The sequence below is a fragment of the Barbus barbus genome (assembly GCF_936440315.1).
Source record: "Barbus barbus genome assembly, chromosome: 35".
In the NCBI taxonomy this organism is placed as follows: domain Eukaryota; kingdom Metazoa; phylum Chordata; class Actinopteri; order Cypriniformes; family Cyprinidae; genus Barbus; species Barbus barbus.
In genome coordinates this window covers 15,845,129-15,865,408 of record NC_136763.1, presented here as the reverse complement: position 1 = coordinate 15,865,408, position 20,280 = coordinate 15,845,129, and the positions used below count along the sequence as shown (strand labels likewise).

General features: G+C 37.9%; 1 protein-coding gene across 2 annotated transcripts in view; it reads left to right on the top strand.

Annotated features, from left to right (window-relative positions):
- Positions 1–16,538, top strand: part of LOC306855399 (nuclear receptor coactivator 3-like) — a 42,007-nt gene extending 25,469 nt beyond the window's left edge. For both annotated transcript variants that reach the window (XM_079394100.1, XM_079394101.1), the window contains exons 2-23: positions 1,125–1,229; positions 1,321–1,481; positions 2,283–2,383; positions 2,503–2,677; positions 2,802–2,975; positions 3,121–3,207; positions 3,519–3,662; positions 3,916–4,063; positions 4,168–4,649; positions 5,425–6,431; positions 7,011–7,137; positions 8,406–8,564; positions 8,666–8,884; positions 8,994–9,108; positions 10,326–10,497; positions 10,638–10,979; positions 11,817–11,918; positions 12,008–12,073; positions 12,259–12,433; positions 12,623–12,803; positions 13,636–13,819; positions 14,659–16,538. In XM_079394100.1, coding sequence (XP_079250226.1) covers positions 1,144–1,229; positions 1,321–1,481; positions 2,283–2,383; positions 2,503–2,677; positions 2,802–2,975; positions 3,121–3,207; positions 3,519–3,662; positions 3,916–4,063; positions 4,168–4,649; positions 5,425–6,431; positions 7,011–7,137; positions 8,406–8,564; positions 8,666–8,884; positions 8,994–9,108; positions 10,326–10,497; positions 10,638–10,979; positions 11,817–11,918; positions 12,008–12,073; positions 12,259–12,433; positions 12,623–12,803; positions 13,636–13,819; positions 14,659–14,670 — 4,419 coding nt within the window. In that variant the 5' untranslated portion in view covers positions 1,125–1,143 and the 3' untranslated portion in view covers positions 14,671–16,538. The remainder of the gene's footprint in view (positions 1–1,124; positions 1,230–1,320; positions 1,482–2,282; positions 2,384–2,502; positions 2,678–2,801; positions 2,976–3,120; positions 3,208–3,518; positions 3,663–3,915; positions 4,064–4,167; positions 4,650–5,424; positions 6,432–7,010; positions 7,138–8,405; positions 8,565–8,665; positions 8,885–8,993; positions 9,109–10,325; positions 10,498–10,637; positions 10,980–11,816; positions 11,919–12,007; positions 12,074–12,258; positions 12,434–12,622; positions 12,804–13,635; positions 13,820–14,658) is intronic.
- Positions 16,539–20,280: the final 3,742 nt, after the last annotated feature.

Here is a 20,280-nt window from a genome sequence, read left to right as displayed (position 1 = left end):
AGAATACGCTGGTCGAGCAATTTGTATTTTGATTCACTAATAAGAGCCGGCTCATAAGATTCATTAATTTTGAGAATTGGCTTGTGTGAAATTGAAGTCAATCTTGGGACCATTCAAAAGAAGCAATTTTAAAATCAATATTTTTATCCAGCCCTACCGGTGGCACAGAAATCATACTTCACTTTTCAAATAAATGCCAAATGGTTTGATATTTTGTATCTAATGGTTTGATATTTTGTATCTAATGCAATGACATTCATACATTTTAAGTGTGATTAATATTTTGGGCCACACTGTTTTTGCATGCATAACTTGGAAGGAAGACAGACATATCAGAAAGTCCAGTTCTAATAACAAAAAGGGACATGATCACAGAGAGGCAGAAAAGTGAGAAGTATCACCAAAGAGGAGGAAGTGTTGTCGTTGGTGAAGTGGGTGGAGCAATGATGGTAAAAGTAGGAAGAAATGGTGTGATTGTGTGTCATCATGAGACGTGTTGAGGAAGGACAATATATCACTATCACTTTCTGACATACATTTTGAAGGGAATGTTTTGTGACCAGATTGTCTTTAATTCTTATTAGGGTTAGTAATTCAGATTCATTAGTCTGCTTTTTAATTAGATCAATTATACATTTCATTTATATGTTGTGCAGCGTATGGCTTCATGTATTGAGATAATTGACCCAGTCCCTGCTACAGAAATACACACACACACACGCACACACACAAACACAAACACAAACACACACTGAGGGTTGACCCATTTCCCCTGGGGCCCCGTTTCACTCCATCACAATCAGTGTCTCTTCTCAGACACACTGTTACACAAACACACACGCAGCACCGCTGCTGAGGCCTGGAACATTCCGCGCATTCAGTTGTATGTGGGAACACTTAAAAATAAGCCATAGACACGTACACACACTTGCAGTTTTTAACTAAAACCGTTTGAAAAGAGATGAAGTGCATTCAAGTGCATTGTTTAGAAGTGCCAAAGTCAACTCATTATTTGTTTGTAGTGCACTTGTGGTGCTTCTTTAGTTTTCCTTTCTTTTAGAGATCATAATATGCCTTTGGTTGTGTGTTTTCTGCCCCTAATCTAAACTTTGCATGTTTCTTAGGTGCTGATATGTTTTAAACATGAGCGGAGTGGGTGAGAACTCACTTGAGCCGTTGTGCTCGGACCGAAAACGCAAACTCTCCACATGTGACACACCAGGACAAGGGTGAGACCTTTTAGGGTGCGATAACAAGCAGTGTTTTAAGTATTTTAATGTTTTTCTTTCCTAAAATTGCATGTGTGTTTTTAATCTACAGATGTGATAAGCGCAGGAGGGAACAGGAGAGCAAGTATATCGAGGAGCTGGCCGAACTGATTTCGGCCAACCTTAGTGACATTGACAGCTTCAATGTCAAACCAGACAAATGTGCCATCCTTAAAGAGACCGTGCGCCAGATACGACAGATCAAAGAGCAAGGTACACATCTGCTCGAACTGCTCTTTTACATATCAGTCTGTGAAAATATTTACTAAACCCACAGTGTAGGGACACAGATGAATTTCCTCGGTTTTATGAAAACGGTGCCACCTGGTGGCAGGTGGAAAATTGTGATACTACAAATATTCACTAGAGTGAAAATTTGTAATTGTGTAACACCTTCACTAGTTTTTGCTATTAGAAAATGTAGTTTTAGATATTAAAAAAAATCTCTTTTTAGTTGCGGTGCAAATATGAATACATCTGTGGATGTAAATGAATGCGAATGAGTGGATAACCCAGCAGCAAAACTTAGCAAATCTAATTTGACTAAAAGCGGTAAATCATTTTCCAGGTAGAAAAAGCTAACTTAACTATCAGATTTGAGGTATATTTTCTACAATTATATTCCTGTGTTAATTTTTCTCACAATTATATATCGCATTCAGAACTGTAGTCTGCACAAGTTTGTTGCGCGAGACAGGCCTATGCATGCCTTTTTTCATTTGGACTATAACCCGGAGTTCACACGGTGAAACGATGAATAGGCATTGTTGTTCATTCTTCCTTATTTGACATTCCATTGGTTAATAGTGTCTTACGGGAATGAAACTACAAATCTACATATCAAAGTAAGCAGACCCATTTTTCTGCTGTTCCCTTGCTAATAATATGGTGAGACAAATATGCATTAACACAACCTTTCAAAAATTGTATTGCACAAAAAAAAAAAAAAACTCTTTACAGCTGTTTATTTTTCTAAAATGTTTCTAATGTGGTCTATATTCACACGCTTCACAGGTAAAGGCTCATGTGGCAATGATGATGTCCAGAAGGCGGATGTGTCCTCTACCGGTCAAGGGGTCATCGACAAGGACCATCTGGGCCCTCTGTTGCTGCAGGTAAGATTAAAGACCTAAAGGTCACCAGAAGCTCATTTGCTCACTTCTCATACTAGCATTCTTACCAATTATGATATAAAGTGTTGTATAATAATTCTGAATCATTCTCTCTCTGTCAGGCTCTGGATGGGTTCTTGTTTGTGGTGAGTCGTGAAGGCAGCATTGTGTTTGTGTCAGATAATGTGACTCAGTACTTGCAGTATAAACAAGAGGAGCTGATCAACACCAGCATCTACAACATACTGCATGAGGAAGACCGAGACGAACTGCATAAAAACCTGCCCAAAAACAATGGTATATATGTCAATGTATATCTTTTAAGTGAATGTTGCTCTTTATCTGTTCACAAAAACATAAGCATATAGATACGACTACGTTCATGATGTCTCCTTATCATGCATTGTGTATGTATTTGAAGGTCCCAACAGTGTGTCATGGGGCGGTGATGCCTCCCGTCAGAAGAGTCACACGTTTAACTGTCGCATGCTGGTGAAGTTTGGCCATGGTGAAGAAGGCGTCGGTGGGCCTCGCTATGAGACCATGCAATGTTTCGCTCTCACACAGCCTAAAGCAATGATGGAGGAAGGGGAAGGTTTGTAGTAAATTTAGAATTGATCTTTTCAATACTTTTATACAGATTGAAGTCGATATACTTTGTTTCTAGTGCTGCTTGTGAATTAGTTTTAAAGTGTCTAAGTCGAAGTATTAAGGGTGTTTTTCTTCTTTCTGTCTTTCAGATCTGCAGTCTTGTATGATTTGTGTAGCACGGAGAGTGACGGCAGTGGAAAGGACAGAACGATTCAGTACTAGACACGAACTGTCAGGTAAAATTGATTACAAGATTAACTCGATGTTAAGCTCATCAATGAAACTACTGATTTTCTTTTGATTTTTCTCTATGAAGACAAGACGAAAATTCATCATGACAGTAATTGAACTATTAATTAAAATGACTTGAATTCCAAATATTAACTACAACATTTTATATAACTTCAATACATATGTATTACCAAATCATATTGAAAATGTTTAAACAGAAAAACAAAACTTTGAAACCGATGGGGGAAATAAATGACGCAGAATTATATTTGAGTCAGGTGTAGTACCACATCTGAGTGTGTATGTTTGACCCCAGGTAAACTGATCGAGATCGAGCAGCATAGCCTGTTGCACACCACCATGCGTCCTGGCTGGGAGGATTTAGTGCGCAGGTGTATGCAGATGTTCCTGCATCGCAGTGAGGGTCAGCCCTGGTCCTACAAGAGACACTATCATGAAGGTCTGTGGTAACACACCTTCATGGATCTATTCAGTATTTCTCGGCTTTAATCTTTTCTTTAGTTAATTGTGTAAATAAAGTAAATTACTTAATGTACTTTAGAAATGATGTTGAAAGACAAAAGTGTGAATTCTGTAACTTGTTAATATGGCAGAAATAAAAACAGGCTGCTTTTGCATGCGGTGTGAAATGGGTTTGACAGATTGAATGCATGTTTTATTAATGTTGTTTGTACTATTATTATTCTTTTCAGCATATGTTCATGGAAGAGCGGAGACTCCACCCTATCGGTTCTCTTTGTCAGATGGCACTCCAGTAACAGCACAAACACGCAGTGAGCTCTGCCGAAACGCTGTCACCAATGACCCGCTCACTTTCCTCTCTACTCATCTTCTGCAGAGGTGTGTTCCTCTCCAAGTCAACAGTTATACATTACTCTAATTTTACATGAAAATGCCTCTGTGTTCTCCTCGCCTTCACTTATATTTCAATCTCTTTCACACAGGGAGCAAAATGGATACCGACCCAATCAGGGTGGTGTAATGCGATCGGTTATGGGCAATACCAATCCGAATGCCCAGATAGGCATGGGCAATACCCGAGGCTACGGCATGAATGAGCAAGGTCACATGGGACCCAGAGGAGGAGCTATGTACGGCCCAGGCAACAGGATGAATCAAATGAACCCGATGCATCAGATGAATCAAATGAACCAGATGAATCAAATGAACCAGATGAATTCAATGAATCAGATGAATCAAATGAATCAGATGAATCAAATGAATCCGATGAATTCCATGAATCAGATGGGCCATCCTGGCATGAATCAGCACCAGCAGAGTCAATTTCACAGTGGTGGCTATGGAATTGGCATGACAAGTCCCTCCCAAGGAAGCCCTGGTATGAACCCTGCTCAGCAGAATCTCATGGGGTCACCACGGATACGAGTGAGTCCTAAAATGGGTGCAAGTCCTTTCTCACCTGGAGGTAAGTGTCCTGTTTTTGCATTTTGGATTAGATGGATGTAAGATTAGGCCTGCGGAATCAAACAGAATTCCATAGACTGCTCCATTCAGTTCCACAGAATTCAAACATGTCACTTGTCATAGTCACAGTTCTAAACAGCCCAGGCACCTTGTGTATTAATTTATTAAATATTTTAGCTAATTACATAATTCTCCTACCTGATAACAATAGGGATTTGTCACGGTGGTTAAGCAGTTGTCCTTTTTAGTTAAAGTTAACTTTTTCTGTGAATGTGAGACTATTCATTAGCCAATATACCTAGAACATTTACATTTACATCATTTGGCAGATGCTTTTATCCAAAGCAACTTACAACTGAGGAGTACATCCAGCTATTTACCATAAGATGGCAATAAACACGAGAAGTGCCCCTTATACAAGGTTTTATTCATCGTTCAGAATAGTAAAAGCTAGGACAGGATGGGAGTATATGGCAAAACTATTGCACAAACCAATGTGTCTATAATTACGATATTGATTGAAATTATGTGATAAATAGTTTGCAAAATCAGGCAGCATAGCTAAAATAACTGGTAGTAAATGACACCGGGTGCCTTGCTCTTACATTAATAATAAGGTGGCTATTTTAACAAATTTTGTTGTATTTAAATCAAACCTGCAGATCTTTCCTTTCAACCATCAAAGAAAATGTGCAAAGATTCTAATGGCCTAAAGAAATATATTAGTTGTGTTGTCTCTAAGCTCAAGATTTAGCTATATTTTCTTGATTTCACAGGCATGCACTCTCCCATGGGTCCTGTGGGAATGGGTGGCAGTGGTGGATCTTCTGGTCCATCAGTTGGCAACACATTCTCCAATAGTTCTTTGAATGCTCTCCAGGCCATCAGTGAAGGCGTTGGCTCTTCTCTACCTTCAGCTCTCAACTCACCTGCCCACAAATCCGACAGCTCTCCCAGCATCAACTCGACCCAGTCTAGTCAGCAAGGCCAGACCGGCAACAGCAAACCCAGTGCTGGGGATTCCAAGAGCCCGTCAAGTGCTCACAGCACAGGGTTGGAGCAGCAACAGGCTTCTTCATCGGAGACCACGGATAAACCGGACAGTCAGTCCAGCAAGGACGGTTCCACTGCGGCCGAAGCCAACCGGAGAGTCCCTGATGGAAAGGGCCATAAGAAGTTACTTCAGTTACTCACATCCCCAACTGAAGAGATTGGGATTGGGTCTGGTGGACCTGTCCCAGGTCGTGCCTCCACTCCATTGGGTCCTGACTCGAAGGAGGCAGGAAGTGGCATGATGAGTCCTTCATCGACGGGAGTGTCCTCCTCATCTGGTTCATCATCGGGGAATAACGTAAATCAGCAGGGCTCGGGAGGAGTGTCGTCCACGGCTTGTCCCGGTGGCCACCACAGCTCTCACACCTTACAGGAGAAACACAAGATACTCCACAAACTTCTTCAAAATGGAAACACACCCGACGAGGTGGCTCGCATCACAGCCGAGGCCACTGGTAAGGCCTCTCTTGGTTCGGAGCTCCCAGGCGCTGAGGGGAGGAATCTAGATCTCAAGCAGGAGCAGCACAGCCCGAAAGAAGGAAAAAAACCACAAGCCCTCCTTCACTACCTCCTCAATAAGGATGACTCCAAAGAGCCCAATGCAGCCGAGGTCAAGCCAAAGCTGGAGGAGCTGGAAGGCAGAGGGGTCACTGGAGGTCAGGGGTCAGGGGTCACAACCTCAAATTCTAACAGCCATGAGGGCAAAGTCAAGATCGAACCTCCCGATGAGGTATTTATGGTTGATTTCATACTGCTTAAGTACTTGTCATGTTGGGTTCATATTTCTTCTACTTCTCAAGATCACATCAGTCTAATATTTTGGGATTAATTTAGTAACAAATATAAATAGATTTTTTTAACTAAATAAATAAATGTAAAGACTTGTATGATGCTACAAAAGATTTCTATTTCAAATAAACTTTCATCAAAGAAAAAATCCAAAGATCCATTAAAGGAATACATTACATTTTGAAGTATGTTAAAATAGAAAACAATCATTTTAAATTTTAATAATGTTTTTGTTAAATTGTAATATTTGTAAATATATCTGTTTTTTTGGTCAAATAAATACATATTGTATTAAAATTACTTTTCAACGTGTTATTATAGTTTATTATACTGAAAAAAGCCTTAAGTTATTGCTTAAAAATCTCAGCTATAGTTTTATAAACAACTTGAAACTATCTTTGCACATTTTGAAAAACAAACGGCAGTTATTAAATTGTTCTGTTGATATGCAGAACTCTCATGCAAATTTGCAATTACTTATCGATCATTCTAACATGAATCCTTTGTTTTATTTTTCCAGCTGGATAATTTGGAGAGTATTCTCGGAGGGCTGAGGAATTCTGGTTCTGGAATGTTTGCTGATTCTAGAACTGGAGGAAAGGAAGGGGGCAATAAGCAAGGCAATGGACCTAACAGCACCGCACATGGTGAGTAACAACTAGGGATGTAACAATACCATTTTCTTTCAGAGCCGATCCAGAAAATTGTATCGGCTGATTCCGATCCGATACCAGCAGGTTTTTTTAAAATCCATGTAGAATTTCTATACTTCTGTGTGTTGACCTGATCACCACTCTTTTGTGTGTTAAACGTAATTTACTAAATATAGACAACTTCATTTTAAAGAAAAATAACAAAACAAAAATATATAATCATAATCTAAGACAAAAATACTATTATAAACTGTTAGTGGATAATTTAGAAGCAAAAGTTATTCTAGAAACATCATGAATGCACCATTTTATAAAATCGAAACATTTAGTGAAATAACTTTATTTAGTGGGGAACAAATAAAAGTCAATAACTGTAGGACTAAACCTGGTAAAATGTTACGCATTGCTCTTTGTATTGTTGTAAAATACATTAATGAAAGTAATTTATTTATATGTAAATATAAACTATGAAATTAAAAGGCATTTCTTTTAAATGGCGCAGTAATATAGGCAGCAACATATGATAGATAGGAGTCCTATCTATCATATGTTGCTGCCTCCATTACTGTGTTATAAATTAGATTATTAATAGCCTTCCTTTTTCTGTCCTATCATAGGTATTATAATACGAAAAGCTCTAATACAGAGCAGCACAAAGTGCTTATGCGCATCCCGTACACAATGATGTAATTTCAGTTACTGTGGGCTCTTGGAGAGAGTTTCATTGTTTTGACTGTCGTAACCGAACGTGACACGCAGTTTGAATGCTGAATGGAGGATGACAGACAGCTGTAGCGGAGAGAAGAGTTTACATGAACTTGAATTTAACGATTTAAATATTCGTCTGTAGCCTAACGTTACCTCACATTAAACAATGGAACGGCTTCAGAACACTTGGACTTTGACTTTATGGTGCTTTATAGTGTTTTTGTGCTTTCTTGGGGCTTAACAGTAACACAGAATAGTATACGCACAATATTGGATTTGGATCAGTCTCGTCTGACCGATACCTGATTCGGCAGAAAATGACCGTATTGGAGTCGATACCGATACTGAGTATCGGATTGATTCATCCCTTGTAACAACACCTTGAGGGCCTCAAAGTCACGAAGGGGATGTTGAAAATTTAATGTAAAGATTAATAGAAAATATATTGGGCATATATTATGCAGGTAACTGCTGATGACCATGAGGATGACCAACAAAACCTGTCCTTTGTTTTTATTGTTAATGCAATTTGTATGAATTACTGTGTATTTCAGACCGGGAGGGTGTTGGTATGGGCTCTGGTCAACGTGTGCCCTTCCAGAGGGCTGTGTCTGTTGATGGTAAACCCCTGAGCGGGTCAGGCATGACTGGTAGGAGGAGCGCCCCTTCCTCTCTTGTCAAACAGGAGCATACTGACACCCAGATAGGCATGGGTGAGTGTCTCATATATTCAGCTTTAAATTTATGTAGCTACAACTGTACATGCATACATTTTTTTAGCTGAATTTTAACATTCCAAACATGCTTTTCCCAGGAGGTCCAAACAGGCCAATGGGAATGCCCAATCGGCCCCCTATGGCAGGTCCAGGAGATTGGGGAATGTCTGGTTCCGGCAGCCCTGTCGGACACCCTGGCATGGGTCGCACAGGCATCAACCACAATCCTAAGAGCATGATGGGAGGACCCATGGTTAACCGATCAAACAGCGTTCCGGCAACCAGATCCATGTTGCAGCAGCAGTTGATGGAGATGGGTAAGTTCTGTTAACTCAGTACCAGCAGTGGGCGTATTATGACAGATAAAACATCCAATTAATTCAATTCAAAAATCAATTCAAAAACTGCATTATGATGTTTTTGCAGGGCCTTATGATGTAGGAATGGCTATGAATTCGTTCAGTGGGCAGGCACCTCCACCACAGTCCCCTTCATGGCCAGACAGTGGGATGGGAATGGAGGGAGCACAGAATGCAAACAGGTAACATAAATGAGGCTACACTAGATCTCTCTCGCTCTCTCTTAAATAAATATATAAATAAAAAACATGTTTTATGTTATATATGAGTCACATTTAAGAACATGGCTCTGAAAGGGTTTTCAAAACTGTCCTGAGCAGCCCAGCACTGTCTCCTCATCTAACACACCTGATTCAACTCATCAGCTCATTAATAGAGACTTTAAGACCTGAAGTGGGTCAGAAAAGGGATAGGGAAAGAGAGTTGAGAGAAAATACGATGCGTGAGATCCGCGTCATGTTCAGCAGCTGCAGCTCTTAAAGAAACAGCACCCAAAATAACCTATTAACCCAGCTGCTGTGTGATGTCTGTTCATCAAAGAACACAAGAAAAAAAAAGAGAAAATCAATAACTTTTATAGCTTTAAGGATTCATCTATATTTAATTTAGAATTTAGTGTTTGATAACTTTATTTGTTATAATGGTTTTATGTAAAAATTGTTTAAAGTTCACCTAAATTAGAAGTTATTTTATAAAAAAAAAATTGTAAAATTGATAGCTCTCAATTATACTGTAAAGTTGAATGGCTACAGTAGTCAATGGTTAAATATTAGGAAAAAAATTTAAATTTTCTAGAGGCATCAGTAGTATTGGTATCAGTGATACTGGCCTTCAGTCATAAAAAAAGATGCCATCAACAAATATTAAAAATATACTGTCTTTATGTTGTTTCTACATTAATTTGAAAATTAAATGTGAAATTATTGCAATATAAAAGTATATTTAAAAAGTTTAATGTTAGGTGGGATTAATCGCGATTAATTTCAGAAAAAACATGCGATTTAATTAAAAATGTAATCGATTGACAGCACTTGACAATTAAAACAACAATTACATTATTACTGTAAGATTATTCACATTAATTAGATATTTCTTTTAAAATATTATTCAAAAAGGAAAACACACACATATATACATGTATTTTTATATATATATATATATATATATATATATATTAACTGATGTAAGACCATATTTTTGATAAAATGATCTATTCTAAAAAAAAATCCTTTTTTTATACAAACGTTTGTTTGATTTACTTTTAAAACCAAAAATTTACTTAAATTTCACCTTACTTCTCAGATGCACACACTTGTTTTAATTATCTTGTTTTAAGGATATTTTGATGATTTTACACACAAGTCAGTAACATCCTTTTTGTCTGCTTTTTATACATCAGGCTGCCTTTTAATAACTCTCTGGATGACCTTCTGGTCCCTCCGTCTACTACTGAGGGTCAGAGTGATGAGCGAGCTCTGCTGGACCAGCTGGACTCTCTACTCAACAACACTGACGTCATTGCTCTGGAGGAGCTCGACCGTGCCCTCGGTATACCAGATCTCATCAACCAGGTACCCAGCCAGTCCGCTTCATGGAAGAGATGCATTCAGTTTATAAATCACGACTCTCAGTGCTGTGGTGTTAAATATGTTAGAGCTGCTGCCCAGTCACATTCACTGAAAACCACCGTTGTGGTCTTTTCTCTCTTCAGGGTCATAGTTCAGACCAACCCCCTCCGACAGACCCCTTCTCTGGACCTTGTCCGGGACCTGACTCCTCTATGGCTATGGACCCCAAGGGCATGTATGGGCAGGGCTACCCGGGCCCCCCTTCCATGGGAATGCAGGGTGGATATGGCCGTGGTCCCAACCCTGGTCCCATGCTGGGGCAGTCTGGACCAGGGTTTAACCCCATGATGAGTCAGATGAACCAGCAGGGTGGCTTCCCCGGAATGGGCGGTATGGGCGCTATGCATCCTCGCGCTAATCTGACAAGGCCTCGGATGGGGAATCCGACCAGATACCAGCTTCAGCAGAGACTCCAGGGACAGCAGGTAAGCAGCTGCGCGCCAATAACACTCAACTTATAATTTCTGTAAAAGACACAAATATGAGTGATCAGTGTAGAAGTGTAATCGAATAACCTGATGTTGCAGCTGATGCATATTTTAGAAATTCTAGTGTCCCAGAATCTATTTGGCTATGTTATTTTGAGTAATGTAGGGCTGTGAATATTAATTAATAACAGTTAATAGTGAAATGTATAAAAAATTGTGAAATTGATTAGACAGGTCTTGTTGCTTTTTTTTTTTTTTTTTTTTATGTGTATTAAATTAACACAAATGTATGTATGTATGTATGTATGTATTGTATTGAGAGAGTTTGCATTTTGAGGACTGCAGTTGAACGGTTGTATTTTTAAGCAGTGAATGTTTGAATGTTTACAAAATTTTGTAATAAATATTTGCCTTCCAAAGTTTATTTCCAAAATATTATTTTTAATTTTAAATACCAAACGGGTAATGTTTGCGTGTAATATTTCACTTTACAAATTTGGCTCCACAGTTTCAGTGGTATAAATTCAAATGCAGTTTCAAACATATTTAGGAATTGCAGAAAAAACTGTGATTTTATTAAGAGCAGTGCTTTTTTATTTTTTTTTAAAGGCATTTCACATTAATATACTTCCAGAACAGAACATCCAAAACAGTGATTAAATGTTGCCGTTGCTGGTTTTAGATATCTTCTGATTCAATGATATTGTTAGACATACATTTTAGGTTCTAAATGAACAATAGATCTATATTCAACACAAATACTTTATTAAATCACTAAAGGAAAACTTTAGAATTTAGCATATCTCATAACATTTGAATGTTCCTTTGCTACAGTTTTTGAACCAGAGCAGGCAGGGCATGGGGATGAGGCCAGATAATAACCCTGCAGGAAACCCTGGCATGAGATCTAGCATGCAGCCAGGCATGGGCGGCCAGGTACCTTTTTTTTTTATCTCTTGATGATATCTGAAGTCTTATTCGTGTTAATTTTCTCTCTCTAATATCATCCCTCCTTTATCTTTCAGCCTGGTTTCCTGAATGCACAGATGATGGCCCAGCGCAGCAGAGAAATGATGAATCTTCAAACTGAGGTATAAATAGATCATTTTCAAAATATGCATTTGTGTGGCTGTCAGTGATGTGGATTTGCCTATATGATACTTAACCCCCATTTACAATGTATGTAGTTTAACTGAAGTATAAGATTTTATGTAAGACTGATCATAACCAGTGTCTTACGTAAAATGTTTAACCATTGTTTTCTTCCTTTCTACAGATGAGAAGACAGAGGATGATGATGATGATGCAACAGCAGCAACAGCAGCAGGTTGCAGCCGGAGGCTTTAGTCCCCCTCCTAATGTCACAGCTCCCACAGGAATGGACAACCCTATGGGAGGCCCGCCAATGACCCAGCCTGGCCAGCAGCCCTTTAACTATGGAGGCAGCTATGGTAGGATAGTTATCATATTGGGATCTTGTAGTTTGAAAAATGTACTGTAAAATAACAAGTTATGAAACGTGGTGGATAAAATCATTGGAGTAGAATATCAATTTGCTTGGGTATATTGATTGCTGATTAACACGCTATGCACTTTCTTGTTGCTTTCTTTTTATAAATGTCTCTGGGTTGTGATTACAGGTATGGGCCAGCAGGGGGATCCTACATTTGTGGGAACAGGCAGCAGCCCCCCTAATAATATGATGTCTGGCCGTATGGGTGGCCCTCAGAATCCCATGATGCAACAGCACCCTCAGAGCAATCCCATGTACCAGTCTGCAGAGATGAAAGGCTGGGGACAGGGGCCTATGCCCATGAATAAGTAAGTCATAAAACCTTCTATAGCACCCTGGAAAGTTTTGCCTTCAGGTCTTGAAAAAAAGTTACAAATATATAAAATATATACAATATACAAATAAATGTACAAGTAAAGAATATTCAGTTGTACAAAGCATATTTAATATTCTTTAAAATAATATTTGAAGAGTTAATTTTCAAAAACAGATAACTCAGTTTTTAACAATTTTCAAAAATCATGTTTTCTCATTGTGCATTCCAATTAATCTCAATCAAACTGCAGTTGATATTAATATTTTGATTAGGTTAAAAAAATAACTAATAAATACAGCTAACTAACACAATAAAACATAACATAGTAAAAAACATGATTTTTATTTGTTATCTGATTTTACAAACAAACTCTTCATTTAATATGAATATTTTTTTATTATTGTTTTAATACTGTACACTATTGACTATAAATAAGCTTTTCAAATTATGGTCACTTATAAAATCAAATTTAACCAGCTAGAAAACAGTCAAAAGCTGTGTTTTTATTGTTAACTATATCTGAAATAAAAATATATTAAAGCTAAATCTACATATAAAATATCTAATAATAAAAGATATAAAAATGAAAGGTAATTCAAAATAATAATAATATCAATAGTAAATACTAATGTTTTTAAAGTATAGAAATAATACTATAATTAGGCTTGTGTGGAACAGTGTCAGGTAGTAAGTAAAATCAACCTGTCAAGTAAAATGAACCTGTCAGTCACAATAGTCTTTAGTACATGGCCTTTAATAGAGTTCATCTTTATATTAGGTGTATTTAATTTAATTTGATCATTCTCCTGTTTTATGTTTCCTAGTTCATACTCGCAGCAGCAGCAATATCCCCAGCAGGGTGCGCCGGGACAATATGGGGGAATAATGATGAACGGTTCCATGCAAGGAGGTGTAAATGGCAACAGTGCAGGGCAGATGCCCCCAATGCAGGGCCAGATGGGCATGAACGCCATGGGTATGGGACGCATGCCAATGGGACCCGATCAGGTACAGACTGCATTGATTTAGTTACATTTGCTTAAAGGAATTCAGTTTTCTGAAATCCAAGATGTAGATGAGCTTGTTTCTTCATCAAAAGCGATTGCTGAAATTTAGCATTACATCACTTGCTCATCAATGGATCCTCTACAGTGAATGGGTGCCAATAGAATGAGAGTTCAAACAGCTGATAAAAACATAACAATAATCCATAACTAATCCACACGACTCCAGTCCATCAATTAACATCTTGGGAAGGGAATCGCTGCATGTTTGTAATAAACAAATTCATCAAGACATTTTTACTTCAAACCATAGTTCCTGACAAAAAAATGGAGCATCCTCTAGCCATAATATTGCTTTCTCCAGTAAAAAAAACTTATCTGAATCAAGAGAGAAATGTGCACAGACCAAACACTATTTACAAGCAAAAACATTGGATTTTGGTATGAGAGGATAAAAGGGGTTGGACTTTTTATTGGAGGAAGTGTTATTATACAGACTGCTATTTTGGCCAGAAGTGACCGTTTAAAGATAAAATGCAGATTTAGATTTGTTTCTTACAAGCACACACACAGCTTTTCACTTTACAAGACCTTAATTGATGGACTGGAGTACTGTGGATTACTTGTGGATTATAGTGATGTTTTTATTGGACTTTCATTCTGACGGTACCCATTCACTGCAGAGGATCCATTGTTGAGCAAGTCATGCTAAATTTCTTGAATTTGATGAAGAAAAAAAATTTGAGGGTGAGGACATTTTCGGGGGAACTCTTCTTTAACTGCATTAAAAGATGCAATATGTAACTTTTACTTACCTGTGCACATATAATATGTGTTTTACAGAAGTACTGCTGAGGCGATGAACCATCTCTGTCAAAGCTGGATTCAAACTCGGACTCACACATCAGTCCAGTGAGGAAATGTCAACACGAAGCTATAAAATCCACCTCGTAGGGGATAAATCACTGGAAATCTCCAGTGAAAACTTGACTGAGAGAGAGAAAAGACATGGAAAGGGAAAGAGAGAGAGAGACTCAAGCCTTCTCTGTGGGCTTCTTCTGAATATGCCCAGTAGCGAGTGCAGCAGGCTCTCTCCTGTCCCATGTGGCTGTACTGCAGGGGGATCAGAGTAGGAACGGTTGTGGTACAACTCGACAGTGTGGGGGAGCACTTTATTTTAAGGCTAGTATGGAAAAGGATAGTTGCAATATATCTCTTGCTTTTCTAGCCTTATAGAATGATTATGTGCATATTGTCTATTTTGAATTTGTTTCGGACAAGCGTCATTTTAATGAAAACCTTGGAAATTGTAAACATAAGAACTTCATCACTTACGCATATCAAAGCAATAATCCTCCTCTCAATGCCACGGCTCAAAGTGGTGTCAACTAAAAGCAAATGGTACTGCAGTATTAAGACAGGATTTTTTCTTTTCTTTTTTTGTGTGAATAAGATTGGTATTGTAAATACTGTATGCTACATATGTATCATACATGCTTTTACTACATACTTTTTTTGCACAGAGTTTGGGCCCGGTTAGGTCCATCTTAACTATATTTTAGGTCAATACTGCTCTGGGTTTTACATCTATTTTTACTTTTGTCAAAGGGAGAAAATATTTTATTTTTTATCTTTTCCAGCACAGCCTCTTTTTCTTTCTTTTTGTTTTTCCCCAACAGTGACCGCCATTATGTTTGGATGGCACTTTTTATGACATCATGGAAATGTTATGCAGTGACTGTTTCATAATTTTATTTTCATCTCCATTTGTTCTCCTGACCGGAAAAAATGGTGCAAGTTTTCAGATGATACGCAAAGATTATGTTTGTTGTTGCTTTTTAAGCTAGCTCTTAATAAGAAAAATAACTCACTTTCTCACTGGATCGTACTGTTTGTTCTTCAGAAATCAACCTTTAAGAAACCTGCACAATCCAAAGATATTTTTTCAGTCTTTTTTCCTGTTTTCTCAAGTTTGATTACAGAAATGTATCCATTTATATGTTTTCGTGCAAATGCGCAGAGTAAAAGGTACATATCATATGGACATATTACAACATATTATGATTTTGTACTATATACTGTATACATAAAAAACCAAGTATACCTGTTTATTTTTGAGGCCAGTTAATATTTTAGCAGTATTGTCTGTGCTTTTGGAGGGTTTCTCTATCATGCGGTTTATTCGCTCTTCAGATTAAGTTTTGTAAGATTTTGATGATAATGAATTATCTACAGAACTGCCAAGACTTATAACTTGTAGCTACACACCTCGTTTTAAAACGTTTCTTAAACCACTTTTAAGAGCCTCTCAGATGTGCTTTTTAAAAGTACAAGTAATTAGGCGACAAAGGCGCTCATCCATGTATCTCTGTAGTGCAGTGATCCTCAGCCGCTTCATTAGTCCAGTCTTTACCATCAGTGACTTCAAATAGTGCTGATTCCCAGATGTGGGAATCTAATAATACATCAGTCTTTTCAGGAAAGCAACACTATCATATGTGTTCATTTCGCTAGGATACTGTTGATTGTGACAGAGTATATTTTGAAAAGATAATTCCGGGAAATTGAGGTTACTCTGGTGTGTTTTCAGAACTGGGTGACTGAGGGGTGTGAACATGGAAGATAAGCTCACATTTTACAGGATGTAAATTACAATACGCTTAATTATTTTGCTTGATGTTGATATTGTTGTAAATAAAAGTTCTATTTAAACGTGACATGGATGCCATAGTCTGTGTCTGTCTCTCTCTCTCTCTCTCTCTCTCTCTCTCTCTCTCTCAAATTTCAAATTCAAATGAGCTTTATTGGCATGACTTGCACAGTATTGCCAAAGCATTGTCCATTACATGAATAAGGAACAAACGATTGTATAATACATAAAACAGAATAGATCTGTAAATTAATCTCTAATTTCATTTACAGATCTATTCTGTAAATGAAATTATCTCATCTCATCAATATCTCATCAATTATCTCATCAATATCTTTGTCTCTGTGTGTGTGTACCTATTTATTTTGGGCAGTTAGAGTTAGATAACTCTGTAAACGTGCGTGTACAGACCAGTGTTATTTAAGTATTACAGAGATACTATTAGAATTTTTAAATATATTGAATTGTTTTTGTTTTCCTTTTTTTTTTTAAAGTAATTTTGTTGATTTCATTTTTATTATTGTTTTTACTGTCTGTTTTTATATTTTAGTTTGTGTTATTTCAAGTTAAACTAAACGGAAATGTGAAATGCAGTCTTAGGAACTAACTGAAATGAAAGTAGCCTAAGCAACTTTTTTTATTTTATTTTTTATGGTTTTAGTTCTAGTTAAATATAATAATCTTGGCTAAAGCTGACCATGTTGTTAAAAATATATCAGAATATAGTGCAACGCTGAACACTTGAAGCACTCTTCACTATTTGACAAGCTCAAATCATATTCCTCTCTACATACACTCACCTAAAGGATTATTAGGAACACCATACTAATACTGTGTTTGACGCCCTTTCGCCTTCAGAACTGCTTTAATTCTACGTGGCTTTAATTCTACGTGGCATTGATTCAACAAGGTGCTGAAAGCATTCTTTAGAAATGTTGGCCCATATTGATAGGATAGCATCTTGCAGTTGATGGAGATTTGTGGGATGCACATCCAGGGCACGAAGCTCCCGTTCCACCACATCCCAAAGATGCTCTATTGGGTTGAGATCTGGTGACTGTGGAGGCCATTTTAGTACAGTGAACTCATTGTCATGTTCAAGAAACCAATTTGAAATGATTCGAGCTTTGTGACATGGTGCATTATCCTGCTGGAAGTAGCCATCAGAGGATGGGTACATGGTGGTCATAAAGGGATGGACATGGTCAGAAACAATGTTCAGGTAGGCCGTGGCATTTAAACGATGCCCAATTGGCACTAAGGGGCCTAAAGTGTGCCAAGAAAACATCCCCCACACCATTACACCACCACCACCAGCCTGCACAGTGGTAACAAGGCATGATGGATCCATGTTCTCATTCTGTTTACGCCAAATTCTGACTCTACCATCTGAATGTCTCAACAGAAATCGAGATTCATCAGTCCAGGCAACATTTTTCCAGTCTTCAACCGTCCAATTTTGGTGAGCTCGTGCAAATTGTAGCCTCTTTTTCCTATTTGTAGTGGAGATGAGTGGTACCCGGTGGGGTCTTCTGCTGTTGTAGCCCATTCGCCTCAAGGTTGTGCGTGTTGTGGCTTCACAAATGCTTTGCTGCATGCCTCGGTTGTAACGAGTGGTTATTTCAGTCAAAGTTGCTCTTCTATCAGCTTGAATCAGTTGGCCCATTCTCCTCTGACCTCTAGCATCAACAAGGCATTTTCGCCCACAGGACTGCCGCATACTGGATGTTTTTCCCTTTTCACACCATTCTTTGTAAACCCTAGAAATGGTTGTGCGTGAAAATCCCAGTAACTGAGCAGATTGTGAAATACTCAGACCGGCCTGTCTGGCACCAACAACCATGCCACGCTCAAAATTGCTTAAATCACCTTTCTTTCCCATTCTGACATTCAGTTTGGAGTTCAGGAGATTGTCTTGACCAGGACCACACCCCTAAATGCATTGAAGCAACTGCCATGTGATTGGTTGATTAGATAATTGCATTAATGAGAAATTTAACAGGTGTTCCTAATAATCCTTTAGGCGAGTGTATATCAAGTTGTTTATGACGGTTTGTAGACCTACACTTTTTTTAGTACATTTTTTTGTTCATAAAACAAAGATTGTTGTAGGTCGTAAATAAAACAAAGACTGTTTGAGTAAGAAAAAGCCATTTCTGTTTTTCTGCTTCAAAATTTCACATTTAAATAAGTCACATTTAGTCTACCTCAAGTGTTCAAACGTGACCAAATAAGAATTTAATTAAAACCTAAATACCTAAAAAGATTTCTGTGTAGGTTAAGGCACAGAAAATATTGTTAGTGATAAATCAATGTAAAGTCTTTATAATAATGTAGTAATTTAAGTAGCTATTTACCTACACTTCACTGCTGGTTATACTCTGTATAATTGTGTATGTGACAAATAAAACTCTTGAATCTTAATGTAATAATAATGTAGCGTGGCATGGCCACAGAGCGGCGCTAGAAGCTAAAATATCCAACTTCACAGCTACAAAATTAACTTAATCCTTGAAAGAGGATTGCCTTCATCTACCTCATTATTAATAGAGCGTACGTAGCATCCAATGACAACAATGAGCATAAGAATATACTTGATTTAGCTTACAGGTTATCAATCACTTTTCCGTCAAGTCTGTCTGAGAGAAGTTTCACAAACATGCTTAGGCTAAACGTCTCTGAATTAACATAAAATTGCCTTACTTAATTTTAAGTAGCTATTTAACACAAGCCCAGAAAACAGCGTGTTCCCTTTGTCTGCTGTTGAGCTTTATTTGATGCTGTAGTGGAAAAGCTGGCTGTAGTGTGGCGCTCTGTTTAAAAGCGCGAAGTTCTTATTAAAAGAAGCTCTCGTTGTAGTATGTGGGAAACTATACAGAGGGAGTGAGAGTACCTTGGCCGTGTTCCCGACCCATCTGCAGCCTGGGCTTGCGGATTACTGTTTGTTAATGTTTCAATCAGCTGTGTGCCGAGGAATGTGGAGCGATTTAACCTGAACTTCCCCAGGTGTGCGGCGCCGCTCAGTCTGCGCCCTCCCCTGCCCTTGGCACAAAGCGATCACACAATCACACACACACACACACACACTGGTCGAGCCACACATCGCGAGGCCTGCAGCTGCGCGCATCACACCGCAGGGAAATGAGAAAAACATTGCACCAGAGAGACGGAATAAATCTTATTACGAACTGCCTTTTTCTCGGAAAACACTTAACCCTTCCGCTACCAGCCTTTTAAATACTGGGATGCGTAAAATAGGCGGAATTATAGAGTTTAGAAAGAGTTTGCAAACACTTGCTAAAAATAATCTTAATAATAAATGAAGCAATCTTTAAGCAATTAAAATACGTTTAAATGATTTTATTTTATTTAATGGCCATGAACTGACCTGTTTTATCCTATAGATATTTAAATGTACTTTTGCTCTTTGTTTATAGACTATTCATTGTTACTGTATTTATCAGATATATCTGAAGACGAAACGTGAATGATTTTTTCCTATTAACATTTTTAAAAAGCTATTAAAAAAAATCGAAAGTTTAAGATTTGTTTGCACTAAAAGTTACAATCTTAAGTGATAAGTTCACTTTCAATTTAATTAGCCTGATAAAGCAAATCAAGTGGAACTGTAACCGAAATGGTCATGTTGTAACATGATAACATGTTAAAGCTAAATGTTTAATTTGTTAACTAGGGTAAATGACCTCTAACCTTGTGAGACCAACTTTTATTACAAAGTAAACAGGATTTTCTCAGTTCAGCCCAACTTCCATTCATTCATCCTCACACACAAAAGTGATAAAACAAGTCCGAAA